This window comes from Pristiophorus japonicus, chromosome 22 (assembly GCF_044704955.1).
Source record: "Pristiophorus japonicus isolate sPriJap1 chromosome 22, sPriJap1.hap1, whole genome shotgun sequence".
In the NCBI taxonomy this organism is placed as follows: Eukaryota; Metazoa; Chordata; class Chondrichthyes; family Pristiophoridae; genus Pristiophorus; species Pristiophorus japonicus.
In genome coordinates this window covers 57,033,432-57,045,659 of record NC_091998.1, presented here as the reverse complement: position 1 = coordinate 57,045,659, position 12,228 = coordinate 57,033,432, and the positions used below count along the sequence as shown (strand labels likewise).

Below are 12,228 nucleotides of genomic sequence, written 5' to 3'. Positions count from 1 at the left end.
GTGGGGTTCCGCAGGGCTCAGTACTGGGTCCCTTGCTTTTTGTGGTATATATGAACGATTTAGATTTGAATATAGGGATTATGATTAGGAAGTTGGCAGAAGACACTAATATTGGCTATGTGGTTGATAATGAAGAAGAAAGTCATGGGCTGCAGGAGGATATCAATCTACTGGTCAGTGGGCAGAGCAGTGGCAAATGGAATTTAATTCAGAGAAGTGTGAGGTAATGCACTTTGGGAGGGCTAATAAGGAAAGGGTATACACATTAAGTGGTAGGCCACTTAATAGTGTAGATGAACAAAAGGACCTTGGAGTGTTTGTCCACAGATCCCTGAAAGTAGCAGGCCAGGTGGATAAGGTGGTTAAGAAGGCATACGGAATGCTTGCCTTTATTGGCCAAGGCATAGAATATAAGAGCAGGGAGGTTATGCTTAATTGTATAATATTCTGGTTAGGCCACAGCTGGAGTACTGCGTGCAGTTCTGGTCACCATATTATAGGAAGGACGTGACTGCACTAGAGAGGGTGCAAAGGAGATTTATTAGGATGCTGCCTGGAATAGAGAATCTTAGTTATGAGGAGAGATTGGATAGGCTGGGTTTGTTCTCATTGGAACAGAGGAGGTTGAGAGGAGACCTAATTGAGGTGTACAAAATATTGAGGGGCTTGGACATAGTGGATAGTAAGGGCCTATTTCCATTGGTGGAGGGGTCTATAACGAGGGGGCACAGTTTTAAGGTGGTTGGTGGAGGGTTTAGAGGGGATTTGAGGGGGAGGCTTCTTTACGCAGAGGGTTGTGGGGATCTGGAACTCGCTGCCTGGAAGAGTGGTGGATGCAGAAACCTTCAGCACTTTTAAGAGATGGTTGGATGGGCACTTAAAGTGCTGTAACCTGCAGGGTTACGAACCTAGAGCTGGCAATTGGGATTATACTGGATGACCTTTTGTTGGACTGTGCAAATATAATAGTAAGTACTGCAGGGAATAGAATACAGCCAAGGTGATCTCCTGGACTAGTGTCAATCGCCTGGATGGGTCGGAGATAAATTTTCTCAGATTTTTTTTTACCTAAATTGGCCTGGGTTTTTATCTGGTTTTTGCCTCTCCCAGGAGATCACATGGCTCCGGTTGGGGTGGAATGTAGAATGTTTCAATATAAGGGGTGTCGCAGTTGTGGTGAGGCGAATTGGCTGGGCTGGGTGCCCTTTGCCTTTCCGTCATTGTTCATAGGTTTATATGTAACCTTTAGGGCTGCTGACCGAGGACAATGCGGCTCTTTGTCGGCCGGCGTGGACACGATGGGCCAAAATGGCCTCCTTCTGCGCTGTAAATTTCTATGTTTCTAATAAGGCTCTGTTAGCAAGAATGCAGGCGTCCCTACCTGCAAGAATCGTGTGACATCTGCAATGACATTCCTGAACACGTACTCATCCTTCTGGCAGTCAAACCAGCCCAGTTTGGTGATCCTGGCAAACAGCTGGATGAGAGCTTGCGTTACAAAGTTTGCCAGCTTTGGTCTTGTTGCCAGGTAATTCAAGACATAGTTTCCTGATCCCAAAATAAAAATGGAAAAGAAATTAAATGCTGCAACATCCTTGAAAACCTGAAGTGGATACGGCCCAATTTAAAGAAAGAACGAACTTGCATTTATATAGCGCCTTTCACATCCTCGAGACGTCACAAAACGCTTCATAGCAAATTAATTACTTTTGATATGATATTTTGGATGCAAACCTAGCTGTGAATTTAGGCACAGCAAGGTCCCACAAATAAATGACCAGTTAATCTGTTTTGGTGGTTAGTTGAGGCCTAAATGTAAGCCTGGAATCCGGGCAAACTCCCTTTCTCTTATTCGAAATGTGTCATGGGATATTGTACGCACATCTCAACAGACATATGGAACCTTAAGTTTTATGACTCTTACAAAAGATGGCACATCCCACAGCCCTGCATTCCCTCAGTATTGCATTGAACAGTCAATATAGATTATGTGCTCAGGAGTGTGTCAGTATTTAGAGAGTCCCCAGCAGTGTGTCAGTGTTTATAGAGAGCCCAGCAGTGTGTCAGTATTTATAGAGAGTCCAGCAGTGTGTCAGTGTTTATAGAGAGCCCAGCAGTGTGTCAGTGTTTATAGAGAGCCCAACAGTGTGTCAGTATTTATAGAGAGTCCAGCAGTGTGTCAGTATTTATAGAGCCCAGCAGTGTGTCAGTGTTTATAGAGAGCCCAGCAGTGTGTCAGTGTTTATAGAGAGCCCAGCAGTGTGTCAGTGTTTATAGAGAGCCCAGCAGTGTGTCAGTGTTTATAGAGAGCCCAGCAGTGTGTCAGTGTTTATAGAGAGCCCAGCAGTGTGTCAGTGTTTATAGAGAGCCCAGCAGTGTGTCAGTGTTTATAGAGAGCCCAGCAGTGTGTCAGTGTTTATAGAGAGCCCAGCAGTGTGTCAGTGTTTATAGAGAGCCCAGCAGTGTGTCAGTGTTTATAGAGAGCCCAGCAGTGTGTCAGTGTTTATAGAGAGCCCAGCAGTGTGTCAGTGTTTCTAGAGAGCCCATCAGTGTGTCAGTGTTTATAGAGAGCCCAGCAGTGTGTCAGTATTTATAGAGAGCCCAGCAGTGTGTCAGTATTTATAGAGAGCCCAGCAGTGTGTCAGTATTTATAGAGAGCCCAGCAGTGTGTCAGTGTTTATAGAGAATCCAGCAGTGTGTCAGTATTTATAGAGAGCCCAGCAGTGTGTCAGTATTTATAGAGAGCCCAGCAGTGTGTCAGTGTTTATAGAGAGTCCAGCAGTGTGTCAGTGTTTATAGAGAGCCCAGCAGTGTGTCAGTATTTATAGAGCCCAGCAGTGTGTCAGTATTTATAGAGAGCCCAGCAGTGTGTCAGTGTTTATAGAGAGTCCAGCAGTGTGTCAGTATTTATAGAGAGCCCAGCAGTGTGTCAGTATTTATAGAAAGCCCAGCAGTGTGTCAGTATTTATAGAGAGCCCAGCAGTGTGTCAGTGTTTATAGAGAGCCCAGCAGTGTGTCAGTGTTTATAGAGAGCCCAGCAGTGTGTCAGTATTGAGAGAGCCCAGCAGTGTGTCAGTGTTTATAGAGAGCCTAGCAGTGTGTCAGTGTTTATAGAGAGCCCAGTAGTGTGTCAGTATTTATAGAGAGCCCAGCAGTGTGTCAGTGTTTATAGAGAGCCCAGCAGTGTGTCAGTGTTTATAGAGAGCCCTGCAGAGTGTCAGTATTTATAGAGAGCCCAGCAGTGTGTCAATATTTATAGAGAGCCCATCAGTGTGTCGGTGTTTATAGAGTCCAGCAGTGTGTCAGTATTTATAGAGAGCCCAGCAGTCTGTCAGTGTTTATAGAGTCCAGCAGTGTGTCAGTATTTATAGAGAGCCCAGCAGTGTGTCAGTGTTTATAGAGTCCAGCAGTGTGTCAGTATTTATAGAGAGCCCAGCAGTCTGTCAGTGTTTATAGAGTCCAGCAGTGTGTCAGTATTTATAGAGAGCCCAGCAGTCTGTCAGTGTTTATAGAGTCCAGCAGTGTGTCAGTATTTATAGAGAGCCCAGCAGTGTGTCAGTATTTATAGAGAGCCCAGCAGTCTGTCAGTGTTTATAGAGTCCAGCAGTGTGTCAGTATTTATAGAGAGCCCAGCAGTGTGTCAGTATTTATAGAGAGCCCAGCAGTCTGTCAGTGTTTATAGAGTCCAGCAGTGTGTCAGTATTTATAGAGAGCCCAGCAGTGTGTCAATATTTATAGAGTCCAGCAGTGTGTCAGTATTTATAGAGAGCCCAGCAGTGTGTCAGTGTTTATAGAGAGCCCAGCAGTCTGTCAGTGTTTATAGAGTCCAGCAGTGTGTCAGTATTTATAGAGAGCCCAGCAGTCTGTCAGTGTTTATAGAGTCCAGCAGTGTGTCAGTATTTATAGAGAGCCCAGCAGTGTGTCAGTGTTTATAGAGTCCAGCAGTGTGTCAGTATTTATAGAGAGCCCAGCAGTCTGTCAGTGTTTATAGAGTCCAGCAGTGTGTCAGTATTTATAGAGAGCCCAGCAGTGTGTCAGTATTTATAGAGAGCCCAGCAGTCTGTCAGTGTTTATAGAGTCCAGCAGTGTGTCAGTATTTATAGAGAGCCCAGCAGTGTGTCAGTATTTATCGAGAGCCCAGCAGTCTGTCAGTGTTTATAGAGTCCAGCAGTGTGTCAGTATTTATAGAGAGCCCAGCAGTGTGTCAGTGTTTATAGAGTCCAGCAGTGTGTCAGTGTTTATAGAGAGCCCAGCAGTGTGTCAGTGTTTATAGAGAGCCCAGCAGTCTGTCAGTGTTTATAGAGTCCAGCAGTGTGTCAGTATTTATAGAGAGCCCAGCAGTGTGTCAGTGTTTATAGAGAGCCCAGCAGTGTGTCAGTGTTTATAGAGAGCCCAGCAGTGTGTCGGTGTTTATAGAGAGCCCAGCAGTGTGTCAGTGTTTATAGAGAGCCCAGCAGTGTGTCAGTATTTATAGAGAGCCCAACAGTGTGTCAGTGTTTATAGAGTCCAGCAGTGTGTCAGTATTTATAGAGAGCCCAGCAGTGTGTCAGTGTTTATAGAGAGCCCAGCAGTGTGTCGGTGTTTATAGAGAGCCCAGCAGTGTGTCAGTATTTATAGAGAGCCCAGCAGTGTGTCAGTATTTATAGAGAGCCCAGCAGTGTGTCAGTATTTATAGAGAGCCCAGCAGTGTGTCAGTATTTATAGAGAGCCCAGCAGTGTGTCGGTGTTTATAGAGAGCCCAGCAGTGTGTCAGTATTTATAGAGAGCCCAGCAGTGTGTCAGTATTTATAGAGAGCCCAGCAGTGTGTCAGTATTTATAGAGAGCCCAGCAGTGTGTCAGTGTTTATAGAGAATCCAGCAGTGTGTCAGTATTTATAGAGAGCCCAGCAGTGTGTCAGTATTTATAGAGAGCCCAGCAGTGTGTCAGTATTTATAGAGAGCCCAGCAGTGTGTCAGTGTTTATAGAGAGTCCAGCAGTGTGTCAGTATTTATAGAGAGCCCAGCAGTGTGTCAGTGTTTATAGAGAGCCCAGCAGTGTGTCAGTATTTATAGAGAGCCCAGCAGTGTGTCAGTATTTATAGAGAGCCCAGCAGTGTGTCAGTGTTTATAGAGAATCCAGCAGTGTGTCAGTATTTATAGAGAGCCCAGCAGTGTGTCAGTATTTATAGAGAGCCCAGCAGTGTGTCAGTGTTTATAGAGAGTCCAGCAGTGTGTCAGTGTTTATAGAGAGCCCAGCAGTGTGTCAGTATTTATAGAGAGCCCAGCAGTGTGTCAGTATTTATAGAGAGCCCAGCAGTGTGTCAGTGTTTATAGAGAGTCCAGCAGTGTGTCAGTATTTATAGAGAGCCCAGCAGTGTGTCAGTATTTATAGAAAGCCCAGCAGTGTGTCAGTATTTATAGAGAGCCCAGCAGTGTGTCAGTGTTTATAGAGAGCCCAGCAGTGTGTCAGTGTTTATAGAGAGCCCAGCAGTGTGTCAGTATTGAGAGAGCCCAGCAGTGTGTCAGTGTTTATAGAGAGCCCAGCAGTGTGTCAGTGTTTATAGAGAGCCCAGTAGTGTGTCAGTGTTTATAGAGAGCCCAGCAGTGTGTCAGTGTTTATAGAGAGCCCTGCAGTGTGTCAGTATTTATAGAGAGCCCAGCAGTGTGTCAATATTTATAGAGAGCCCATCAGTGTGTCGGTGTTTATAGAGTCCAGCAGTGTGTCAGTATTTATAGAGAGCCCAGCAGTCTGTCAGTGTTTATAGAGTCCAGCAGTGTGCCAGTATTTATAGAGAGCCCAGCAGTCTGTCAGTGTTTATAGAGTCCAGCAGTGTGTCAGTATTTATAGAGAGCCCAGCAGTGTGTCAGTGTTTATAGAGTCCAGCAGTGTGTCAGTGTTTATAGAGAGCCCAGCAGTGTGTCAGTGTTTATAGAGAGCCCAGCAGTCTGTCAGTGTTTATAGAGTCCAGCAGTGTGTCAGTATTTATAGAGAGCCCAGCAGTGTGTCAGTGTTTATAGAGAGCCCAGCAGTGTGTCAGTGTTTATAGAGAGCCCAGCAGTGTGTCGGTGTTTATAGAGAGCCCAGCAGTGTGTCAGTGTTTATAGAGAGCCCAGCAGTGTGTCAGTATTTATAGAGAGCCCAACAGTGTGTCAGTGTTTATAGAGTCCAGCAGTGTGTCAGTATTTATAGAGAGCCCAGCAGTGTGTCAGTGTTTATAGAGAGCCCAGCAGTGTGTCGGTGTTTATAGAGAGCCCAGCAGTGTGTCAGTATTTATAGAGAGCCCAGCAGTGTGTCAGTATTTATAGAGAGCCCAGCAGTGTGTCAGTATTTATAGAGAGCCCAGCAGTGTGTCAGTATTTATAGAGAGCCCAGCAGTGTGTCGGTGTTTATAGAGAGCCCAGCAGTGTGTCAGTATTTATAGAGAGCCCAGCAGTGTGTCAGTATTTATAGAGAGCCCAGCAGTGTGTCAGTATTTATAGAGAGCCCAGCAGTGTGTCAGTGTTTATAGAGAATCCAGCAGTGTGTCAGTATTTATAGAGAGCCCAGCAGTGTGTCAGTATTTATAGAGAGCCCAGCAGTGTGTCAGTATTTATAGAGAGCCCAGCAGTGTGTCAGTGTTTATAGAGAGTCCAGCAGTGTGTCAGTATTTATAGAGAGCCCAGCAGTGTGTCAGTGTTTATAGAGAGCCCAGCAGTGTGTCAGTATTTATAGAGAGCCCAGCAGTGTGTCAGTATTTATAGAGAGCCCAGCAGTGTGTCAGTGTTTATAGAGAATCCAGCAGTGTGTCAGTATTTATAGAGAGCCCAGCAGTGTGTCAGTATTTATAGAGAGCCCAGCAGTGTGTCAGTGTTTATAGAGAGTCCAGCAGTGTGTCAGTGTTTATAGAGAGCCCAGCAGTGTGTCAGTATTTATAGAGAGCCCAGCAGTGTGTCAGTATTTATAGAGAGCCCAGCAGTGTGTCAGTGTTTATAGAGAGTCCAGCAGTGTGTCAGTATTTATAGAGAGCCCAGCAGTGTGTCAGTATTTATAGAAAGCCCAGCAGTGTGTCAGTATTTATAGAGAGCCCAGCAGTGTGTCAGTGTTTATAGAGAGCCCAGCAGTGTGTCAGTGTTTATAGAGAGCCCAGCAGTGTGTCAGTATTGAGAGAGCCCAGCAGTGTGTCAGTGTTTATAGAGAGCCCAGCAGTGTGTCAGTGTTTATAGAGAGCCCAGTAGTGTGTCAGTGTTTATAGAGAGCCCAGCAGTGTGTCAGTGTTTATAGAGAGCCCTGCAGTGTGTCAGTATTTATAGAGAGCCCAGCAGTGTGTCAATATTTATAGAGAGCCCATCAGTGTGTCGGTGTTTATAGAGTCCAGCAGTGTGTCAGTATTTATAGAGAGCCCAGCAGTCTGTCAGTGTTTATAGAGTCCAGCAGTGTGCCAGTATTTATAGAGAGCCCAGCAGTGTGTCAGTGTTTATAGAGTCCAGCAGTGTGTCAGTATTTATAGAGAGCCCAGCAGTCTGTCAGTGTTTATAGAGTCCAGCAGTGTGTCAGTATTTATAGAGAGCCCAGCAGTCTGTCAGTGTTTATAGAGTCCAGCAGTGTGTCAGTATTTATAGAGAGCCCAGCAGTGTGTCAGTATTTATAGAGAGCCCAGCAGTCTGTCAGTGTTTATAGAGTCCAGCAGTGTGTCAGTATTTATAGAGAGCCCAGCAGTGTGTCAGTATTTATAGAGAGCCCAGCAGTCTGTCAGTGTTTATAGAGTCCAGCAGTGTGTCAGTATTTATAGAGAGCCCAGCAGTGTGTCAATATTTATAGAGTCCAGCAGTGTGTCAGTATTTATAGAGAGCCCAGCAGTGTGTCAGTGTTTATAGAGAGCCCAGCAGTCTGTCAGTGTTTATAGAGTCCAGCAGTGTGTCAGTATTTATAGAGAGTCCAGGAGTGTGTCAGTATTTATAGAGAGCCCAGCAGTCTGTCAGTGTTTATAGAGTCCAGCAGTCTGTCAGTGTTTATAGAGAGCCCAGTAGTGTGCCAGTATTTATAGAGAGCCCAGCAGTGTGTCAGTGTTTATAGAGAGCCCAGTAGTGTGCCAGTATTTATAGAGAGCCCAGCAGTGTGTCAGTGTTTATAGAGAGTCCAGCAGTGTGTCAGTATTTATAGAGAGCCCAGCAGTCTGTCAGTGTTTATAGAGTCCAGCAGTGTGTCAGTATTTATAGAGAGCCCAGCAGTGTGTCAGTGTTTATAGAGTCCAGCAGTGTGTCAGTATTTATAGAGAGCCCAGCAGTCTGTCAGTGTTTATAGAGTCCAGCAGTGTGTCAGTATTTATAGAGAGCCCAGCAGTGTGTCAGTATTTATAGAGAGCCCAGCAGTCTGTCAGTGTTTATAGAGTCCAGCAGTGTGTCAGTATTTATAGAGAGCCCAGCAGTGTGTCAGTATTTATCGAGAGCCCAGCAGTCTGTCAGTGTTTATAGAGTCCAGCAGTGTGTCAGTATTTATAGAGAGCCCAGCAGTGTGTCAGTGTTTATAGAGTCCAGCAGTGTGTCAGTGTTTATAGAGAGCCCAGCAGTGTGTCAGTGTTTATAGAGAGCCCAGCAGTCTGTCAGTGTTTATAGAGTCCAGCAGTGTGTCAGTATTTATAGAGAGCCCAGCAGTGTGTCAGTGTTTATAGAGAGCCCAGCAGTGTGTCGGTGTTTATAGAGAGCCCAGCAGTGTGTCAGTATTTATAGAGAGCCCAGCAGTGTGTCAGTATTTATAGAGAGCCCAGCAGTGTGTCAGTATTTATAGAGAGCCCAGCAGTGTGTCAGTATTTATAGAGAGCCCAGCAGTGTGTCAGTATTTATAGAGAGTCCAGCAGTGTGTCAGTGTTTATAGAGAGCCCAGCAGTGTGTCAGTATTTATAGAGAGCCCAGCAGTGTGTCAATATTTATAGAGAGCCCATCAGTGTGTCGGTGTTTATAGAGTCCAGCAGTGTGTCAGTATTTATAGAGAGCCCAGCAGTCTGTCAGTGTTTATAGAGAGCCCAGCAGTGTGTCAGTATTTATAGAGAGCCCAGCAGTCTGTCAGTGTTTATAGAGAGCCCAGCAGTGTGTCAGTATTTATAGAGAGCCCATCAGTGTGTCAGTATTTATAGAGAGCCCAGCAGTGTGTCAATGTTTATAGAGAGCCCAGCAGTGTGTCAGTATTTATAGAGAGTCCAGCAGTGTGTCAGTATTTATAGAGAGCCCAGCAGTGTGTCAGTGTTTATAGAGAGCCCAGCAGTGTGTCAGTATTTATAGAGAGTCCAGCAGTGTGTCAGTATTTATAGAGAGCCCAGCAGTGTGTCTGTATTTATAGAGAGCCCAGCAGTGTGTCAGTGTTTATAGAGAGCCCAGCAGTGTGTCAGTATTTATAGAGCCCAGCAGTGTGTCAGTGTTTATAGAGAGCCCAGCAGTGTGTCAGTGTTTATAGAGAGCCCAGCAGTGTGTCAGTATTTATAGAGAGCCCAGCAGTGTGTCAGTGTTTATAGAGAGCCCAGCAGTGTGTCAGTATTTATAGAGAGCCCAGCAGTGTGTCAGTGTTTATAGAGAGCCCAGCAGTGTGTCAGTGTTTATAGAGAGCCCAACAGTGTGTCAGTATTTATAGAGAGCCCAGCAGTGTGTCAGTGTTTATAGAGCCCAGCAGTGTGTCAGTGTTTATAGAGAGCCCAACAGTGTGTCAGTATTTATAGAGAGCCCAGCAGTGTGTCAGTGTTTATAGAGAGCCCAGCAGTGTGTCAGTGTTTATAGAGAGCCCAGCAGTGTGTCAGTATTTATAGAGAGCCCAGCAGTGTGTCAGTGTTTATAGAGAGCCCAGCAGTGTGTCAGTATTTATAGAGAGCCCAGCAGTGTGTCAGTGTTTATAGAGAGCCCAGCAGTGTGTCAGTGTTTATAGAGAGCCCAGCAGTGTGTCAATGTTTATAGAGTCCCCAGCAGTGTGTCAGTGTTTATAGAGAGCCCAGCAGTGTGTCAGTGTTTATAGAGAGCCCAGCAGTGTGTCAGTGTTTATAGAGAGCCCAGCAGTGTGTCAGTATTTATAGAGCCCAGCAGTGTGTCAGTGTTTATAGAGAGCCCAGCAGTGTGTCAGTGTTTATAGAGAGCCCAGCAGTGTGTCAGTATTTATAGAGAGCCCAGCAGTGTGTCAGTGTTTATAGAGAGCCCAGCAGTGTGTCAGTATTTATAGAGAGCCCAGCAGTGTGTCAGTGTTTATAGAGAGCCCAGCAGTGTGTCAGTGTTTATAGAGAGCCCAACAGTGTGTCAGTATTTATAGAGAGCCCAGCAGTGTGTCAGTGTTTATAGAGCCCAGCAGTGTGTCAGTGTTTATAGAGAGCCCAACAGTGTGTCAGTATTTATAGAGAGCCCAGCAGTGTGTCAGTGTTTATAGAGAGCCCATCAGTGTGTCGGTGTTTATAGAGTCCAGCAGTGTGTCAGTATTTATAGAGAGCCCAGCAGTCTGTCAGTGTTTATAGAGTCCAGCAGTGTGTCAGTATTTATAGAGAGCCCAGCAGTGTGTCAGTGTTTATAGAGTCCAGCAGTGTGTCAGTATTTATAGAGAGCCCAGCAGTCTGTCAGTGTTTATAGAGTCCAGCAGTGTGTCAGTATTTATAGAGAGCCCAGCAGTCTGTCAGTGTTTATAGAGTCCAGCAGTGTGTCAGTATTTATAGAGAGCCCAGCAGTGTGTCAGTATTTATAGAGAGCCCAGCAGTCTGTCAGTGTTTATAGAGTCCAGCAGTGTGTCAGTATTTATAGAGAGCCCAGCAGTGTGTCAGTATTTATAGAGAGCCCAGCAGTCTGTCAGTGTTTATAGAGTCCAGCAGTGTGTCAGTATTTATAGAGAGCCCAGCAGTGTGTCAATATTTATAGAGTCCAGCAGTGTGTCAGTATTTATAGAGAGCCCAGCAGTGTGTCAGTGTTTATAGAGAGCCCAGCAGTCTGTCAGTGTTTATAGAGTCCAGCAGTGTGTCAGTATTTATAGAGAGCCCAGCAGTCTGTCAGTGTTTATAGAGTCCAGCAGTGTGTCAGTATTTATAGAGAGCCCAGCAGTGTGTCAGTGTTTATAGAGTCCAGCAGTGTGTCAGTATTTATAGAGAGCCCAGCAGTCTGTCAGTGTTTATAGAGTCCAGCAGTGTGTCAGTATTTATAGAGAGCCCAGCAGTGTGTCAGTATTTATAGAGAGCCCAGCAGTCTGTCAGTGTTTATAGAGTCCAGCAGTGTGTCAGTATTTATAGAGAGCCCAGCAGTGTGTCAGTATTTATCGAGAGCCCAGCAGTCTGTCAGTGTTTATAGAGTCCAGCAGTGTGTCAGTATTTATAGAGAGCCCAGCAGTGTGTCAGTGTTTATAGAGTCCAGCAGTGTGTCAGTGTTTATAGAGAGCCCAGCAGTGTGTCAGTGTTTATAGAGAGCCCAGCAGTCTGTCAGTGTTTATAGAGTCCAGCAGTGTGTCAGTATTTATAGAGAGCCCAGCAGTGTGTCAGTGTTTATAGAGAGCCCAGCAGTGTGTCAGTGTTTATAGAGAGCCCAGCAGTGTGTCGGTGTTTATAGAGAGCCCAGCAGTGTGTCAGTGTTTATAGAGAGCCCAGCAGTGTGTCAGTATTTATAGAGAGCCCAACAGTGTGTCAGTGTTTATAGAGTCCAGCAGTGTGTCAGTATTTATAGAGAGCCCAGCAGTGTGTCAGTGTTTATAGAGAGCCCAGCAGTGTGTCGGTGTTTATAGAGAGCCCAGCAGTGTGTCAGTATTTATAGAGAGCCCAGCAGTGTGTCAGTATTTATAGAGAGCCCAGCAGTGTGTCAGTATTTATAGAGAGCCCAGCAGTGTGTCAGTATTTATAGAGAGCCCAGCAGTGTGTCGGTGTTTATAGAGAGCCCAGCAGTGTGTCAGTATTTATAGAGAGCCCAGCAGTGTGTCAGTATTTATAGAGAGCCCAGCAGTGTGTCAGTATTTATAGAGAGCCCAGCAGTGTGTCAGTGTTTATAGAGAATCCAGCAGTGTGTCAGTATTTATAGAGAGCCCAGCAGTGTGTCAGTATTTATAGAGAGCCCAGCAGTGTGTCAGTATTTATAGAGAGCCCAGCAGTGTGTCAGTGTTTATAGAGAGTCCAGCAGTGTGTCAGTATTTATAGAGAGCCCAGCAGTGTGTCAGTGTTTATAGAGAGCCCAGCAGTGTGTCAGTATTTATAGAGAGCCCAGCAGTGTGTCAGTATTTATAGAGAGCCCAGCAGTGTGTCAGTGTTTATAGAGAATCCAGCAGTGTGTCAG

General features: G+C 45.4%; 1 protein-coding gene across 2 annotated transcripts in view; it reads right to left on the bottom strand.

Annotated features, from left to right (window-relative positions):
• The window catches only part of xpo7 (exportin 7), a 131,914-nt gene that overhangs the window by 66,553 nt on the left and 53,133 nt on the right, over positions 1–12,228 (bottom strand). For both annotated transcript variants that reach the window (XM_070866166.1, XM_070866165.1), the window contains exon 4: positions 1,382–1,548. In XM_070866166.1, coding sequence (XP_070722267.1) covers positions 1,382–1,548 — 167 coding nt within the window. The remainder of the gene's footprint in view (positions 1–1,381; positions 1,549–12,228) is intronic.